This window comes from Protopterus annectens, chromosome 1.part0 (genome assembly GCF_019279795.1).
Source record: "Protopterus annectens isolate FY-2018-M chromosome 1.part0, PAN1.0, whole genome shotgun sequence".
Classification (NCBI taxonomy): domain Eukaryota; kingdom Metazoa; phylum Chordata; order Ceratodontiformes; family Protopteridae; genus Protopterus; species Protopterus annectens.
In genome coordinates this window covers 1,855,308,039-1,855,328,140 of record NC_056725.1, presented here as the reverse complement: position 1 = coordinate 1,855,328,140, position 20,102 = coordinate 1,855,308,039, and the positions used below count along the sequence as shown (strand labels likewise).

At 40.5% G+C, this 20,102-nt stretch overlaps 1 protein-coding gene across 2 annotated transcripts in view; it reads left to right on the top strand.

Annotated features, from left to right (window-relative positions):
* The window catches only part of OSMR (oncostatin M receptor), a 1,030,877-nt gene that overhangs the window by 527,615 nt on the left and 483,160 nt on the right, over nucleotides 1–20,102 (top strand). For both annotated transcript variants that reach the window (XM_044069885.1, XR_006364564.1), the window contains exon 10: nucleotides 8,927–9,003. In XM_044069885.1, the coding sequence (XP_043925820.1) occupies nucleotides 8,927–9,003 (77 nt within the window). The remainder of the gene's footprint in view (nucleotides 1–8,926; nucleotides 9,004–20,102) is intronic.

Here is a 20,102-nt window from a genome sequence, read left to right as displayed (position 1 = left end):
TTAACAATGTCTTGTAAGAGACCAGCTTTTCTGACAGTGTGAATATCCTGTAACAGTGTCCTGATGTCCATGTAGAAAAACATATTTTTGAGGAAACACATTGTCCTGTATTCTATTTGGATCTTTGTATAAAACACATGTTCTTATGTCAATGCTGATAAGCATATCCTGTTTTTTATGAAGAAAAACATATTTTTGAGAAAACACATTGTCCTGTATTCTATTTGAATCTGTGTATCCTGTATTTTATTTGGATCTTTGTCTTGTGCCATCCTGTTTTTCCATGCAGAATAACATGTCATTGTTCTTTAAAAGCAGATTTTGCATTTTTGTTATTGCATATATCATGCCTTGAGTCTGTAAGGGAATAATGTCCATTCAGCAGATTCCTTTTCCAAGCCATGGTCATTTAGTATGACTGCTGATCACATATTACTTTTCAGATTTATATTCATAAAATCTAACAATATTGAACTCTCATCACCAAGCTGACTTTACACTTGAAGAGTATTAGGAAGCCCTTTACTTGTCATGGCTAAAAGACAGTGTCTGTATAATAGGTTCGAAATGCTGTTTTAATATGTTATGCAGACACCACATGTTATGGTAAGAATTTGGAAATAGTGTGTATAGACAATATATTACAGCATTAAAAACTGTCCCATCTGCATTACCATGTGAAATGCTGTTAAAAGCAAAACTTGTAAACCACAACAGCAGAGACATTTGCCTCTTACAGAGATGGCTTGTGAGACCACAAGTGGACACTGTTGGGGAACCCTGACCAGGAGAAGCTATGGGCCTATCAGAAATCTCACTGTGAATGTACAGAAGGAGCACCAGTAGTTTAACTGCAGGTTTACTCCAGATATACCAGGAACCAAACTTTCATTGCATTTTGGGGTAGTTGGACCAGAGTTGCAATATCAAGCTTATAAGTTGTAAGGATCATTATGTTTCATAGTAAGACTTTAAACATGACTAAGAAATGCTGAGTTGGACTGTAAGTACCCTGAAGTATGTTAAGCAGAATATGTGCTTCTTTTCCCTTCATTAAAATGAATGTTTAAGTTTTCACTGTAAATAAACAGCACTGAACTTGAAAAAGATATCTGCAGTATATGATATATGCTACACAGCATAAGCTTTTGCTCATGACAGGCTTTACCAAACTAAGATATAATTTGAATATGCAGCATGATTACTATACATTCACCAATAAAATGACACTTTTTATATGACCTGATAGCAACAATGAGAATTTAAAGCAATTGAAGCAATTTTCCTAATACTGTCCACATTTGCAATACCAGCTTAATACTAAATGATTCATACAGGAGCTACTGCAGATGCTTGCATGATAGTAACTTGTGTCACACCTGCTCACTGCCACTTGCTTGGAAAAGCAAATGCATGAACTCCCACTAGCCCAACCTCTGGTTCCTGCATAGCCCTCTCAGCACAAAATATTGAACTAAAACTCCAACCCTTCTCCATAAACTTAAATTCCCTGATCACTCCTTAGCCATAAAGCTACCTTCCTGCTCCCTAAAATTCCCTGATCACTGCCTAACCCAAAAACTCCCTTTTCACTCCCTAATCCTAACCCCCCCCCAAAAAAAAAACTCCCATTTGAGTCCAAGTCCCTTCCCATGCCTGTGAACAGCAGCTTATCTGAGCCACAAAACACTCAAGTCTGTGGCTTTGAAAAAGTAAGTTATGAATGCTTGGGACTCAAGTGCCTGTAATAGACCCTGGGAACTGTGTGGTCTCAGTTTTGTTTCCTGTCTAAACTCCATTAATAATACTTGCTTATCCATTCTATCTCCCCTGTCAATTTTATGCAGTCGTTGCATGATACAAAATAAAAAGATATGTTTGCACTCCACATCATGGAAATTTTTAATTCAACCCAGCCACATGCTTTTTAGAATTTTTTTTAAGTTTTTCAATTGTTCCTGCATCAGAAGGTTCACTTTTTCATGTAGCTAAACAAACTATATCTTCTTTCCCACTAGTAACAAATTCATTAAAATAATGTTTTACCTCTAGCTGGGTATACAGAATAATTCTTGAATTTTTTGATGTACTGACAGATGGCATGCCATTTGCATGTATATGTGTGGTTCCCTATTAGAATCCTGAAACACTATAAGCCTGAAAGTCAAAATCCTGAAAACTAATGACTGAAAATGCAAAATCTCGAAAATGCAAAATCCTGAAAGTCAAAATCCTGAAAACACAAATAATGCTAATATGTCACTATAAAGACACTAATATCTACCAACTGACCCTGACCCTAACCCTAACCCTAAGGTCCGTCACTATCGCACACTCACCTGACCCGCGCCCTAACCCTAACTCACTTAAACCGCCCCTAACCCCAATATTTGTCACTATTGCATACATGCCTAACCTGCGCCCTAACCCTAACTCACTTATACCGCCCCTAACCCTAACATAAAACCAACCGCACACTTACCTGGACCCAACGCATGACCTAACACCACAGGGCTAACAATAGCAAAGCCACAATGACGTCAGTATGTCCATTTTGTGTTTTCAGGATTTTGACTTTCAGGATTTTGCATTTTCGAGATTTTGCATTTTCAGTCATTAGTTTTCAGGATTTTGACTTTCAGGCTTATAGTGTTTCAGGATTCTAATAGGGAACCATATGTGCCTATTTAATTAATCAACTCTACACTACCCTTAAGCAGCAGTAAAGCAATTGGTACCACAAGCAAGTGATTTAGTGCCTGTTAGCCTGAAGTGAGTTGTGCAATCAACTTGCCTACGTAGCAGTGGACGGAGTAGACAGACCAAATAAAAAGCTTTCGCTTCCACATATTGTCATTCTAAACCTGTACAAATTATATGCAAAAATTAGACAAAAACTATCCAACAAAGATTTAGGTAAATGTAGTTTTATAAATGGAGGAAACTTAATAAGTGAATAATCAAGAAACCTTTCTTTACATTGAAATTATAGACCTCTGTAATATAAATGCAACATGGTTTGAAGACATAATCAAATCCCAAATTTAATGGGATTCACTTTGTTCATTGCTGCAGACCAAATGTAACAGGTGATGGTGTATCAGTATTTATATGAGATTAGTTAAAATAATGACTAATAGGATAACAGAAAAATCTCTGGATTATAAATAATATCTCTGTCTCTATTTATCAATCTATCTATCTATCTATATATAAATACACACACACACATACACACATATCTACATGCACATATACATAGATGTAAAAATCACTTTTGAGACTATTATTATATAAAAATGCTAAATCTATCTCCTACTGTTAAAATAGAAGGCAATACAGTTTTGAAAAAGGATTTCAGTCATCCAGGTATGCATCTGGAAAATTATCATACTAACAACAAACACTCTCAAATGTGGATTCATTTAATCAAAATAAATTGGAACCAACTGTTCATTGTTCAACCTGGTTAATAATAAATTTGAAATGGCTTCTAATTGTTTCTTCCCACTTACATTTTTTCTATTCCCTGACTATTAAGTACCAGTGTAATAATGTCATTATGCAGTAATGTAATATGTGCAGACAACTTTGGCATGCATATTTCCTGAAAGCCAGCTTCCTGCCTTCTGTACAGTACCATTACTTTTTAAACTATAGTTGACATCTGTCTGCATCTGCATATGGTTTTCCCCTGTATTCTATGCAGTGGCCATGAGTAGTGTATAGCATATCTCTGAATCTTACCAAAAATGTTCCTTGCATATTGATTTGCAAACAAAGGGCCGCACTGCTACAACACAAGACGCTCCTTTACTGGGTGTATGTGACTTCTATTTGTCCATTTACTGTGATCTTACATTTCAAATTCTTACTCAGAATTATTCAGTTTTCATGAAAGCATGCCTTAGTCTTCAGATAAAGTAACTTAACAGTAGAAGGGCTCACCCTGTCCATAATAGTGCTTTTTTAACATTTTTATTAAATCATTATGTGGCATGGATGCACATACATTAAAATAAAATAAAACAAATGGTAGTAACATTTTCAGTTATTTTCATGTAACATACATAAATGTTTTATTTTAACAATTTTCATTCACTCCAACATTACCTAAATTGCCGATTCTTGCCTTCCCTCAAACCTCACTCCTCACCTTGAACATTGTGCTGCATGGATTGTTCCCACAAATTCCATTTATTTCTATGTAATTTGCTCTTTCCCTTTTCTAAAAATCCCACCTCCAGTTATTTTATCTCTTTTACAGTAGTTAATACTTCATTTATAGTTGGTTTAGATTTTGATTTCCATTTTCTAGTAATTGCTTTTCTGAGCAGTCAGTAGCACTAAACTTAGTAAGGCCTTGTATAAGGTATATTCATTAAAGTTCCTATGATACAGCCCACATTTCCTGATGAACCCTGGGATTAAGAAACATGCTCAGCACATTCGCATTGATTCAGCTGCTGTTTAACTTCCAGGCCCAATATGGTTCTGATTTCATAAATGAATAACAAAAGTTAAAATGTCATGCAGAAAGAGCAGCTTAGGAAACCTCCTCAGAGCCAGAGCAAGGTCTGCAGTTAAGGGAACTTATTCTTTAGTGGCGCTGTGTAATGTTACAAGGAAATCCTGTGAATATGGCATGCATATGAGAGGCATGACAATAAAGGTAGCTATAAGCCTTAGAGATCTTACTGTGCATGTCAAATGTATTTAATGACCAGATTAAAAGGTAGAAATGCAAAGCAGTAGAATAAAGGGGGAAGCAAACAGAAAGAAGCACAGTAGGGAAAATTGTAAGGAATGAGTATGACTGAGTAAGGGAAAGGAAATTTATTTATTTATTTATTTTTTGCGGGACAGGTGCACATTTTCTATATACCAAGAACGTAAGGTGGGTAAGATAGTCAAGGAATTAGAAAGAATGGTAAGAGGGTTAGTGTAGGTAGCAGAGACACACACACAAGTATAGAACACAGACAAGACTGACAGGGGAGGTGCTAACACACCGAGGGATGGGAGGAAAATGCATTACCAGACATCAGAGAAACAAAGGGAAGACAATAGTGATGGGGTAGGGGTTGGTAATGAATATGACACAAAAGATAGGGAAATACTGGGATGGAGGATAGCATGGGTCTCACCCCTCCTGCCAGTGTTATCAGACTCAGTGGGAGGGAAGGCAATGACACAAAAGACAGAGAAATGCCCGGATGGGAGGATAGGCTGGGTACGACCCCAGTACTGTTTTGCCCATGTCAGACCCATTGGGAGTCTACAGCCCATCTTATGTGTGCTCCTCATCACTGGGTCTTGGCTCTGATAGACCTGCCAGTTGCGAGCAGGGACATGGCCCTGAAAGCCACAAGAGGATTCTTTCCAGGTGGTCAGTGTGGGCTTCAATGCACCAGTCCACCACCACCAAAAGCACCACTGCAGTCTGCCTGGTGGTAACATATTGCTCTGCTCGACAGAGCCACTGGTGGGAAAAGTAGCTTTCAAAGCTGGTGATGTATCACCAAGGGCAAGGCTGGGGTACCTGACAGCCTTACCTGGGGGTACTAGCAAGGATGTGGCCCTTACAGGCACTGCTGCAAGTGTCCCTAGAGGAGTTCCTGTGGTCAGCTGATGTAAAGAAATGTAAAAGAAATGAAGAGAACTAACATTATATATATATATATATATATATATATATTTTTTTTTTTATTATTATTATTATTATTATTTATTTATTAATTACAAAGAAAAATAGTGACAAAAGGAAAATGAAATACAGTACTATTATCATGTAATTAGGATAATATGATAGTACAACTGCAATTTTATTATGAGAAAACGTAATTGAGATTCACAGGTAAGTACTTCATATGAAGAGATAGATGCTGGTATCTGCTACCTATACTGAGCAGGTAATATGAACAACAGTATACTAACTGCACTGCCTGTGATTATCCTCACTGTGTGCACTGTAAATAAGATGAAATACACTAATATCCTCCAGTGTCTTGCCCCATGTAATATCTGCAATACCCTGGGAATATTACTTAAGCTGTAATCCCAGCAGTGAATATGGCACACATATTATCTGAATACTACACAGGCAAGACTGACTTCAAAAGATGGCAGGCTTATCAACAGTGATAAATGCTGACAAAATTCTCCATAGGTAACCTGCCTAATTTAGATATACTGTTATGAGGGTAATACCCATCAAAGTTAGTTCTGAGAAAGGAATGACTATATGAAAAGGTAAAGCAAAGGCAGAGCAGGAGAAATTCCTTGGCTACTGGAGGGAATGTTATACAATATCTTCTTGGGGAAAAAAAGACAGCTATAATTACTCTACAGTCAACACTGGTAGAACAGAAAAAAATAATTATTTGCAGCATATTTATACCTTAGGCACCCTCACTCTGACCTCTTCTTCATACCAGCTAAGAGGGTCTGGATGGAGGTTCCACAGGTCACTGTAGTGGTTTCTCCATTGCTTGTCAGTTTGAGGAATGCCTGTAGCATCAGTAATCCCCCCTCCCCTGGTGATACACCACCAGTCATCCAGTTAATGCTGGGAACCCTGATAGGAGACTCCAAACAAACTGTCTTAGTTGACTCCTTCTAGAAAAAAACAGGAAGATTTTGCTCTCCTTTGAACATTACTAGGGTGCCTTTTATGAATCAGTGCTATTGGAAGCTGTGACATCCCCTGTCTGGGCCAGTGATCAAGGAACCCAATCCTCACCACTGACACTAGTGGGAGACAACTCACTTTGAGAGAAATAGATACACACATTTTCTGATGCAACTCTTTGGACCAAGTACAATTTCCCTTAAGAGCACACAGGGAACACAGTCAGCCCAGGGTCTGGATTTCTTTATATCTGTCTCCCTCCAGGGCCACAATAAGGCTCCCCATTAGCAAAGCTATAGGGTTAAGTCCTCAGATGAATGTCTAAGCCAAGTCCTCCAGCACCCTCTCTGTGAAACCAGTGCTTTATGTCCCTGATCCAAGTAGCTGACACATACACACACACACACACACACACACACACACACACACACACACACACACACACACACACACACACACACATGCACACACGCACACACACACACCTGGGAAAGGCAAATATTTACCCACTATGCCCCCTTCTGCCCAGACTATAAGGTAGTTATCACTGCCACCAACCCCCCCCCCCCCCGGCAGCAAACCATAGAGTTCAAATCACAGGAAATATTAAAAAATAATACTGTTGGACAGACTCAGACAAATGTAGAAAAAATAGTAATAAATTAGTCTTGTTATATATTCCTGACTGATCTAAAGAAATTACTGTTTCCTAATAACTTTCTTGGGCAAGGCAAGATGAAATAAGTGAGTGGTCTTTCTAGTCAGGCTCCCAAACAGAATACTCAATACTCAGAAATTTCTCTTTGTAATATCTAAAATTTAGTTTCCAAGATGGCTGGCAGAATGGCCTCATCTGGTCACCTGTCTCTAGGTTCCCACACTATCCCTTTTTGAAGTTGCAAGAGGAATTTATCATACACATGTAAATATGCATATCTAGAGCTTTTCTAATGTTTAAGATAGGCCTGAGGCCAAGAAACAGTCAAAGCACTTCCCCTCTTTTTACTGAAGCTAATAAACAATGTTTTCTTCCAGACCTACCATCCCTGGTCCTATTCATCACTGTGGGATGTTGTTTTAATGGTGTAACAGCTTATTTACATTCCCTTATTTTTATTAAAGTAAGCTAGCTAGTTAGCCTCTGCTCTTCCACTGTTCTCAGTTACAGCATATACGTTACTACCTGCATGTATATTTCCTTTCTGTCCAGCAGGACCCACTATTGATACATTTTTCAACACTAGCAACTTTACAAATACATTTTGATATTGAAATGCCTTACAGTTCTAATACATTTGTAACATAAAAGTCTGTACAAATCAGTTTGATATTCAAATGCCATATAGTTCCAATGCATTTGTACCACAAGCATCTTGTGCATATCAGTTTGGTATTCAAAGGATAGCATTCTTTACAAAACTCCAGCTAGCTATGCTGACACTAGCCAATATCATCACAGAAGTCATGACCATACTCTAGGCCTCATATCACAAAATTGTGTCTGGCTCCACAAAATCATAGTCCTTTATCATTCCAAGATAGACCAGCTCAGCAGTGTGGCCAGTGACAGGGTGTTATATGAACCATGTCATTCTGAGTATGGTCAATAAGGGAATACAACATGTGAAATATGGTAAAGATAGTTGTGCTTTAAACCATTTAGTTCAAGCAGTACAGAGGCAGTGCTCTTTAGTTTGTCTTTTCCTAGCAGGCTTAAAGTACTAATAACAGAAAACCTCTTTTTGACATTAAGATGCCCACATATGCTCATTGCACCTTGTTGGTGCACGAAGAGGTGCACAATGCCATTTATGCCTGTATGCAAGACACTACCTCCAGGCATGATGAATATAATGAGCAATTCAGAGACATTAATAACCTGAACCCATTTTGTATAATCACTGTACCCATAGGTCCAAATCTGCATGATATTAAACTTAGTTCCTGTGTAGATCCTCACTGCAATATGGAAGAGGATGTAAAACACTGATAACAGAATTATCCACATCTGTAGAAAATGATTAGGCGTGAGTAGAACAGGAGTATTGATTGCTTAAGGTTAGTGCTATTAGCAATTTTCCTTACAATTCCACTACTGCAGTGGTTAACTGAAGTATTCCTTGTGGCAATAGTGTATGCAAGAATATTTTCTGTAAATGTACTGTTTATGTTTAGAATAAAGAAACACTTCAGTCTATTAACCTGGGATGCATTTCGAAGCAACCTTTTCTCAGATAACTAAGCTGAAATTATACTTTAGGTATACATTTAATGGTGATATTTTATTCATTGTAGTTCCATCAATGGCACCAGATACGTGGATACAGATTGTAGAGGGAAATGGTGGCCATAATGTTAAAATACTCTGGAAGGTAAGTTTCTAAAGACATGTATTCAGTTGTTTGTTTCCTGTGAACATATTTGTTTATTAACACATTTATTTGCAACAACTGAAATAAGAATTTTCTAGAAAACTGGGATTTTAGAGTCACTGAAGCTGGCTGATTGTCATCCATGTTGTAAATTAATAATTATGACATGACACGTATATTTAGGGCATTCATGTTTATGGGCATTGTTACAGCCACTTATATTTGCAGTATATTTTTTCAAGTTTTTGCTTAATATTAAAACTAATTGACAACAAAGCCTGTAGAGCTGTTTTATAGATATGGTGGGAGTTTCAGGTACTGCAAGTGTACAATATTTGCTAATATTAACGGACTGCAGAACATCCCAAACATTTCCTATTACAAAAGCCTTATTTTCCCTCTGAAACTGAAACTAAAATATAAAAATAAATAAAAATATAAAATACTGACTCAGAAGTAACAGCCACATGGTAGTAATAGATAAACAAAGAAGAACAGTCAAAGATGGCTTAAAACAACAATAAACATTATAAAACCACAGTGAGCACCTTTATCAATATGGCTTCCTGAGGCTCTCCGGTTCGATCTTCAGCTGGGGTGTTTTCTGTCCTCCCTGTGGTCATGTGGGTTTCCTCTGGGTGCTCCCGTTTCCTCCCACATCCCCAGAGACATGCTGCAGGTGGATTGGACACGCTAAAATTGGCCCTAGGTGTGAGTGCTTGTGTGTGTGCCTTCTGTGGAAGGTTGGGCACCGGGCTGGCAACTCAACACCGTAAAAACTCTACTGCCAATCATGAGCGGACAAGGTGATCCACTGTGGTGACCCCTAACCGGGAAAAGCTGAAAGAGAGAGACTTTCTGCTACAGCTTGTATGTATAAAATGTGAGAGATTGAATGGAAGGTGAACAATACATAAGTAGATCAAAACAAAAATGAAAAACAAAACCACAATTAACAGTAAAACAGTATATAAATATAATTATGTAAAGGCACTGAAATGTAAAATTTGACCTTATTTCTCTTGAAAAAGACATCAGCAGAGTAATGTCAGCATTATAATGCAGCAACAAAACACTTTATACATGTTTTGTTAAGAACTGCATACATGCAAATTATAAGTAGGTTATCTTGAAAATATATGCTGTCATGATTGTTGTATACACAGCTCTGAACTGTCCAGAATTTCACAGAATACCCAGATATTTCCCTTATATTTTTGGTCTGTTCCGCATAAAAGTTGTAGATTTCTGGCAAAATCATTGAGGATTGCAAACACTAAATAATGGCAAGCATTGAAGTTTCAGACTTTTTGGCTGTGATTTAAAAAGAACATGCTAGTGTAAACTGCTGCAGCCAAAACAGGCAGGTTACAAGAATGGAGGAAATGTGATTCAGAGACATGATTAGCCACAGTGAGAAAGGACCTCATTATCATCTAGTCAGCATGTTTGTGAAAAGCGTGGTGTTACCACCAGTGTTAATCAGCACTTTCCTAAAGTAATCACCACTGGTGGCCCATGCATCTTGGTGGCATCAGTACCCCCTTCAGTCACTCTCCCTCACAGACACACACACACACACACACACACACACACACACACACACACACACACACACACACACTCAAACACATGCACACATACAGACCCCCATACCTCTCAGCCGTCCCTGAGTTTAGAGAACATTTCAAATGGTGCCTCTTCTTTTTGCCCTGTCCCTTGTAAATCATGGATGATCACAATCAGTCAATAATGCCAGGCATTAAAGCTTTCAGAAAATGCATTTTGATGAAAACCTGTTGTTTTTAACCTTTTATGTGACTAATATTTAAACATATTCTCTGGTGTTGTCGTGTTCCCTCCAACTTTGTCCAGAAGTTCTGAACACAGGACACTGAGAGGTATGGCAATTCCTCCACAGACACACACACACACAAACACACACACACACACACACACACACACACACACACACACACACACACACACACACACACACACGTCTCATATCACAGTCATCCATTCACCCATAAACATACACACACACACAGCCCTGTTGTAGCTATCCTCTAATTAATCCCCCAACAATAACCACCCATGATAATGACATGCACACACTCATCTGAGACTACTCATACCTATACATACACAAACACATGTGTGCATGTGTCATAGTTCTCAACCTCTTAGCACAAAAAAAAAATGGACAAAGACAAAAATAATGGGGGGACAATGCCCCAAATCATAGAGACAAATTTTTAAATATTGCTCTTAGAAACTTAGAAAGTTGCTAGAATAAAAGGTCTTGTGTTACCATTCATTTTCTGAAGGATATGAAGTCTGAAACTCAAATGCCTGTTATTATTTAGTAAAGTCAATACTTAATGATTTGCCTCAAAAATCCATAAAACCACAACTTTTATGAGGAACAGACCCAACATATGAGGTAAAAATCTGGACAATCTGGGAAAATCTGGACTGTTGAAAAGTACGGCATGTGTGCACATGCTACCACACACATAAACACACATAGCCCTGACTACTACCTTTAACTCCCCAATAGGTTACCTACAATATGTTCTTTCCATTAAAAGTAATAGGTGAATGCAGTATTTTGATTGTGTTAATTACAATGTTTGCCTGTGCTAATTTATACACCTAAGTATGTCATCCCTTACAGTATACATTTCTGGAAGGCACATGGCTATTTAGCATAGGCTGCTGCCCCGGAATGCCTCATTAGTATTTAGCACTGCCATGGAGACAGCCCACCATGATAATTCTGCAGACTGTGATGGACTTGTCTATGAATCAGAAAGAGATATTGCGAGTGATTTTGCATCTGTGTTAGGGCTTACTTCTGGCAGGAGCCGTTTCTATATCCCAGCTCACATTCTTCAGAAAAATGCATGATAATACAAACCTGTTTTCTACAAACTTACTAAGTTTATAAGAGCAATATTTAAAGTGTCTTCCTGATTTGGAGCTTTTGTCCCCCAAATGTTTTGTCCTTGTCCAGAATTCTTGAGCTAAGGGGTTGAGAGGAGTGTTTGTGCATTTCAAGACAGACCTCCGGATTCACTAATCCTCCATATAAGACTTAATAAGTCTTACTCGGAGGCTGCAGTTGAATGGTTTGACATCAGCGTGCCATGAATATTCATGAGGGCACTCTGACTCAACCGTAACTCTTACACGGACTGAGTAGGAAAGCAGGGGGCGTGTCCGACTGCCGAGCAGTCTAAATGTGCACGCCTCTGCAAGGTTATAAAAAGCAAAATGTCAACACACAAGAGCGAGTTCGCTCAAATGTACTTGCACCCAACACCACACTCCCTGACACTGTAATCCCCCATCATACTTATATAAAGTAAATAATTATATATATATTTTTTTTAAATCCACAATATAGCTGCCCGTATTTGTGTGTGTGTGTGCGCGGGTGTGCCCATTGCTTAGCTAGAGTTAGCAATTCTGACATGGAAGAGCATAAGAAAGAATGTTTATGCAAGTCACACCAAATTGCAATAGTGTAATGGTAGAGCGTATGCACAAAGCGAAGGCATTCACGGTTCGAGTCCCACCACTCCCCTTCTTATTTATGTTTTAAATCAGTATTTAAAATAATACCAGACATATATGATTAAAATTTTATTAAAAGCAGTGACATGGCCAATGTATCAGTGAACAAAATATATATTTTTAAAGGACCCAGATAGCCTGGTGTTAAGCAACGTTTTACGCAGCTAAACAGAGGTGCCCATAGTTTAATAGCACTTTACCCAGCTAAACAGAGTTGCCCATAGTTTAATAGCACTTTACCCAGCTAAACAGAGTTGCCCATAGTTTAATAGCGCTTTACCCAGCTAAACAGAGGTGCCCATAGTTTAATAGTGCTCTATCCAGCTAAACAGAGTTGCCCATAGTTTAATAGCGCTTTACCCAGCTAAATAGAGTTGCCCAAAGTTTAAAAATGCTTTACTCAATGCAATGTGTTTGCGCGGATGTGCACGCCATGCCAACCAGGGCACAATAGGGCACCGGGGACCAACATAGAGCTAAGTTGCTTAAATGCAGCCACACCCCCTAGCCTGTCTAGACAGTATTAAAATAAAAGAATGACAAGGTTTGAATCCAGGACCCTTTGCATCATAATCAAAGTACAGAACCACTAAGCCATGACAACATAGGGGAAGCAGCCACTATTAACATTCATAAACTTACGAATGGTAGTTTAACCATTACTAAGCAGGTCTGCAGTCAGCCGAGAATTTTACAAAATGGCCAATCACAAAAAAGTGCGGGAAATGCGGCATATTTAAGCCCCATAGGCGAGAATACTCGCCATAACTGATTGTAGCTCACATTTGCAGTCAGAATGGCAAGTGCAGGAGAGGGTTCACGCTTCCGAGCGCAACGTTGGGGCATCGAGGAGTCCAAATGCATGGTTTGGCTCCTTGTCCACCATCACGAGACAAGACTCCTGCAGGGCCAGTTCCAAGGGACGGAGTACAAGGCAGAGGCTTGGAACCGGTTAGCTCGTGACCTCACCAGTGCCACAGGTGTTCCCCGGACTGGTGAACAGGTCCGTCACCACCATGCAGACCTGAAGAGATGAAAGGAGGACCACCTGAACCAGTGGATACAGGAGGCCCGTGGGATGCAGAATGCCCCACAACTGAGTATGTAGCCATGGAATGCAGTATGTAAGAATTGATAATGGAGTATATATAACGGATAGGTATGTCTCAATATCCCTTCATTTACTTTACAGCTGCAGGTGACCATGCTGCGTATCAGCAAGCCTATGCTGATAGGCTGCTAAGGCTACAACACCAGGCAGGTTAGTGATTATTCTGCATATATTGTTATATAAAATATGGGAGAGAGCATGAAAGAAAGTGTTGTAGTCCAATAAAACAGCCATAGAATTGCCTAAATACGTTCTCTGCATGTACTGTCAGATAAAAACATCAGAGAAGCAGAAAAAGAGTGTAGTAACCCATTAAGAAAGGTAACATATGTCTGGAATAATATCCCTTCAGGCACTGTCATGTAACATAAGTGAGTGAGCCTGAAAAAAGATTGTTCTAACCTATTAATAAAGGTATAATATCTCTTGAACATGTCTGCCATAAACACCGTTAAAACAAATAAAGGAGTGAGCCTGTGGAAAAGTGTACAATGCCATTAATAAAGGTCTAAAACCCAGAGTGTGTCTGTGTCACAGAGTCTGAAATGTTGTTGTACCCTTACATTATACAAACAGTACTGTTTGAAAATGTGCTGGCAACCCAGAGTTATGCAGTCCCATATAAAGTGGGTGATGGAAGTGCTAGTAGCTGTGAAACATATATACAGTCCACAATAGTCAGTTACTGGCTGGCATGAATAAGTAAACCTGGCACACATGTAGCATGTAATTATTCACCAGAAATGTGAGTGTGTGTTAAGAAATGCAGGGTTCTGTACAAATCGAAGTGAAAATGTCATGTGAAAACATCCCAGATATGTAGATAAAGAAATATAAATGCAAACAAGAAATATATAGCAGTAACACCTGCATCCTGGACAGTTAGTATGTCAGATATAGGTCAGGCATATATTGAACTAGCCAAACCCATGACACAACCTAATGTATGGTGGCAAGTGTAATAATACAGGTAGGGGATATACAACTGCAGTCACTGGGAATGTAGTGTAGACTAAAAGGTAATTATAAGATGTTAACCAAGGTTTTTTCTACACCCTACCGTATGTGCATAAACCATGCAATTCCACACCTCAGTGGGTATGTGTAACCTTAAATATTTGTTGGGACATATGTCCTATTGTTTTATAAATATTTGCATTGATGTTGATGCATGTGCCCTGTTCAAACACCACGTTCATGGTGGCCTGTTGCTACCAAACATCCCTGCATGCTGTTGGAATATCCACTGTCGTTCAATATATGCATGTGTTATGCTTGCTGTTCAACTGTTGGAACCTTGGTGTGTTGGGTTAATGGGAATATTACTGCATGCTGTTACAACTAATCTGGAATGCTGTTGTTTATGTTGTAATTAAACACTCCTAATCACAGAACGTATGGGAAGGCCGGTCCCAGTGGACCCACCTGTCCCTCCTCAGTTGGCGAGTGCACCTGGCACCAGCAGCTCTGGTGCCCAGCCCGGGCTCCCCTCCTCCATTGGTCCTGTGCCACCTTCGGGTGGAAGCGCTGCAGAGGATGGGGCTCGTCCCCCCTGTGCAAGCGTGGGCGGAGAAGGGCCACCCATCACCCTTCGAAGAGTCCAGGCTGTGGTGCGTAGGGATATCCAGCATTCAGTCGCTGATCCCCTACGCCAGCTTGAGGTGAGAGTGGTGTATGTCTTGAGTGAGACTGCCCATCCTCCTCAGCCTCCAGCACAGCCACCCTCGGGGCTGTGAAGGTGCAGTGGTGACTGCCCATGGGTGGGGATCTCAGTTCCACTGTTACCATCTGTGGGCTCATGGGCTTGCGATTACCAAACATCCTTCCCCGTCAATTGTGTTCACCCACCCCACCCCTGTATGTGTCTTGTTTGTCTTGTCTGTTTATCTCCCCTACCTACCTCCCCAAATATACCTACTTCCTCTACCTCACATTCCACTCTCACCTGAAAAAAAAATTAAAAAAAGGGCAATCTGTTCCCACAAAATAATTATGCCCCATACATAGCTGCCAATTGCACACATGTCCACTGGACATGTAAACTGATAATTCTAATTGGCAGTACAACATATTTTGTTGTCCTCACCCCTCTCTCAGGGGTGGAAGGTTTCAAATTTCACACCAAATTTCATACATATGCACAGCTGTTGCTGGTAAAGAAATGGGCAGCTATGGACCTTCCCTACACCCATCCTGCACATCCCGAGCTGGTTTCCCTACTGTCTTTCCCTCTTTGTGCCCCCTTTTTCACCACTTTCCTATCTCCCCATTTTCTTTTCTTTAAAAGAAATTAGCGCGGGGGTTAGCGGGAGTAAGCACTTTTAAGCAGTAGTTAGCAGAGGTGCGTGAGTGTGAGCTTGTGTGCGCTTAGCTAAGCATCGCTAAGCGTCGCGCAAACCCGCTTACAACTGCTTAAAAGTGCCTTAGTCACTCTGTATGACAAGGCCCTTGTGCTGCTCAGCAGCAAAATAAAATGCCCTTGTCAGTCTCAAACCCCACACCTTGGACTCACCAGTCTGCATGATGTACCACTAAGCCACAGCAGAGATACAATAACTTGGTGCTGAAAGAAATATAACATGCATTACAAGGAGTGAATGTAAAGGGAAAATAGGAAAGCCATAGGAATACATTGCAATAAAGAAATATAACATGCATTACAAGGAGTGAATGTAAAGGGAAAATAGGAAAGCCATAGGAATACATTGCAATAAAGAAATATAACATGCATTACAAGGAGTGAATGTAAAGAGAAAATAGGAAAGCCATAGGAATACATTGCAATACATTGCAATTGCACTAAAGTGCGCTAGCCGATTTACAGCATTTATAGCATTTACTGTCTGTTTTTTTTCCTTGTCTCTGTAATAAAACAAAAAAATCTCTTGTTTTCCCGCCTTACTGAACTAGAGTAGTCCAGTTTCAGAGTTGCTGATCCCTGGGCTTTGTTTTTAGTTCCTGTTACTGATCCATTGCCTTATTAGGGAGGAGGGAAGTTTCTTTGCTTACCAGTGGGAGTGGGAAGCACTGAGCAGCCTTTCTGTCTGATTTGGTGAAGTTTCAGCCAGAAACTAGTAGTCCATTGGTCGTTTTGGGCCAAATCCTAGCTCCTTTCAGCCCCCTTCTATAAAACACGCTAAACACGTTTTTCCAGCTTGTACCAACTCAGCACAGATCCTCGTGGTGGCCTGCAGAGTGATCCAAGCAGCAGAGAGCTAAAAGAGTGACTTTCTACCAGATATAAGTATTTTTTGTGGCTTTCCCACTGTTATTTAAGCTAGCGACTGCATTTCGCCTGTTTTACTGCTACTTTAAGTGATTTCTGCATTTTACACTGTTTATTGCACTTTAAGTTACTAATTGTTGCAAATTGTTTCTGTAGGCTACACACTAAAGTGCGCTAGCCGATTTACAGCATTTATAGCATTTACTGTCTGTTTTTTTCCTTGTCTCTGTAATAAAACAAAAAAATCTCTTGTTTTCCTGCCTTACTGAACTAGAGTAGTCCAGTTTCAGAGTTGCTGATCCCTGGGCTTTGTTTTTAGTTCCTGTTACTGATTCATTGCCTTATTAGGGAGGAGGGAAGTTTCTTTGCTTACCAGTGGGAGTGGGAAGCACTGAGCAGCCTTTCTGTCCGATTTGGTGAAGTTTCAGCCAGAAACTAGTAGTCCATTGGTTGTTTTGGGCCAATTCCTAGCTCCTTTCAGCCCCTGCTATAAAACACGCTAAACACGCTTTTCCAGCTTGTACCAACTCAGCACAGATCCTCGTGGTGGCCTGCAGAGTGATCCAAGCAGCAGAGAGCTAAAAGAGTGACTTTCTACCAGATATAAGTATTTTTGTGGCTTTCCCACTGTTATTTAAGCTAGCAACTGCATTTCGCCTGTTTTATTGCTACTTTAAGTGATTTCTGCATTTTACACTGTTTATTGCACTTTAAGTTACTAATTGTTGCAAATTGTTTCTGTAGGCTACACACTAAAGTGCGCTAGCCGATTTACAGCAATTACTGTCTGTTTTTTTCCTTGTCTCTGTAATAAAACAAAAATCTCTTGTTTTCCGCCTTACTGAACTAGAGTAGTCCAGTTTCAGAGTTGCTGATCCCTGGGCTTTGTTTTTAGTTCCTGTTACTGATCCATTGCCTTATTAGGAAGGAGGGAAGTTTCTTTGCTTACCAGTGGGAGTGGGAAGCACTGAGCTGCCTTTTGTCTGATTTGGTGAAGTTTCAGCCAGAAACTAGTAGTCCATTGGTCGTTTTGGGCCAATTCCTAGCTCCCTTCAGCCCCTGTTATAAAACACGCTAAACGCACAGAAGCCGATTTAGCTGAGTTACCACTGTTGCACACAAGAGCAGCGGCGTTAAACAAGGTTAAACTATTTGGGCCATCTAAATTCCACTCTTCCAATTTTCCCTTAAAACTACCTTCCTCGAGCTGTACTGCTGATCTAACCAGCATATCCTATAACTGAAAAGTTCATCTCTACTTGATTCCCAAGTAGACTATTCTCTATCTGTAAAGCCTAGCACTTACTCCTACAGTACTTGCACCTTGATAAAGCACTCTTATTATAGATAGTACCCCACCAGCCTAAAACCCACTTCCCCGGAGTCCTTTGAAAGTCTCTTTATCTACTACTTCTAGTATGTCGAGGGATCAGTTGCTAGTGTCCTCTCCAGCTCAACTGGTGAACCTGGGAATATTGAGGCAATGTTACAACTGCCTCATGTACACAGACAATCCTCTCCTTCTCCCACAAAACACAAATACATGCGAGATGCAACTATACGGCCAAACTGGAGGCTGAGCTCTCTCAACATAGGACTGGCAAGACCAGACAGGAGGAGAAGGTAACCACACACAATACATACCCAGTCACACATGGTACCATCACAACTTCAAATCATACACATACTCACACAAAGACATACTGGAGGCTCTGATCAAAAATTTACCAAAACAGCAGAGGCCACCAAAGCAGACACCCAAACAACTACCACCTCACGACCCAACACATGCAACACATAGACCACACAGTCAGAGTGTCAAACAGTCACAGCCCTTAAGGCCAAACAAAATGCCAGACACACTTGTCATTGGTGACTCCATAGTCAGACACACTGACGTCCCGCTCACCAGACTGAGTAAAGAGAAGGTCACAGTAAGCTGCCTGTCAGGCGCTAGAATCCGCCACATAACGCAAGCACTCAGGTCTCTCAACAGCAGGTACACGCACGACTCAGTCATTGTACACGCTGGTGTCAACGACCTGAGACGCACTCCTGGATTACATGAAAAGGGACATCGAGGAGCTCTCTGATTATGTAGCCCAGGCAGGTATGACCCTGACCTTGAGCAGTATCCTACCTTCACCTAGAATGATGCCACAATACAGTGATAAGATGATCAGCTTTAATAATTGGCTTAAATTCTGGTGTCATTCAAAGGGGATCCAATGTCTGTCCGCCTGGGATGACATGCTGGACAAGCCACGCTGCCAAGGGACAGCTTGCACCTGTCACCCCTGGGCTTCCGGATATTGGCAAAGGCTCTTGCCCCCCCCTAGTGCCTTTTTTAGGCAAGGCTCAAATTCTAAACCTACCACCCTAGAACACCAAAAGGAAAAAAACTAAGGGTAATGCTGCTCAATGCCAGAAGTCTCAATCTCAAGATGCACGCACTCGAGGCCCTTCTCAATATGGAGAACATCGATGTCTGTGCTGTGACAGAAACCTGGTTCAAGGCTCCTGAGAGCACCCCAGCACTAACAGGTTTCACCTCATATCATGCTCCGCCCCAAAATCCGGACAACACCAAGAAAGGAGGGGTGTCCATATTCATAAAGGACACCCACACCTCAAGGTTGGTGGCAACGCATGATGCATCGGAGACCATCCAGGTGCAATTAACCATAGGCAAGACTGCTCTGCAATTTGTAGCATGTTACAGGCCACCCTCTCAAACTCAGGAACCTCACATGGCCTTCCTGAAAACATTGGAGGGGATAAATGTATCTCCAAACACCATCATACTAGGTGACTTTAACTACCCTAATATAGACTGGGAACACTACTCAAGCCCGAACACTCTAACCCAAAGATTCCTGGAGTTCATAAACTCAAATGCCATGGAACAACTAGTCACCATCCCCACAAGAGGAGAAAACATACTTGATCTCATCATCACGAACATGGGATCAAAATGTTCAACACCGGAAGTATACCCCTCACTGGTGAGATCAGATCATAAACTAATCTCGCTGGAGGTCCTCATCCCGCCCCCACCTGAAACTAAAAAGACCACAGTGAAAAACTTCTCAAAAGCCGATTTCACACTTTTAAAAACTAGTGTGGTCTCCTTTAAGGCCCCTGAGCCAGTGGTAAACATTAGTCAAACCGCTGAATCAC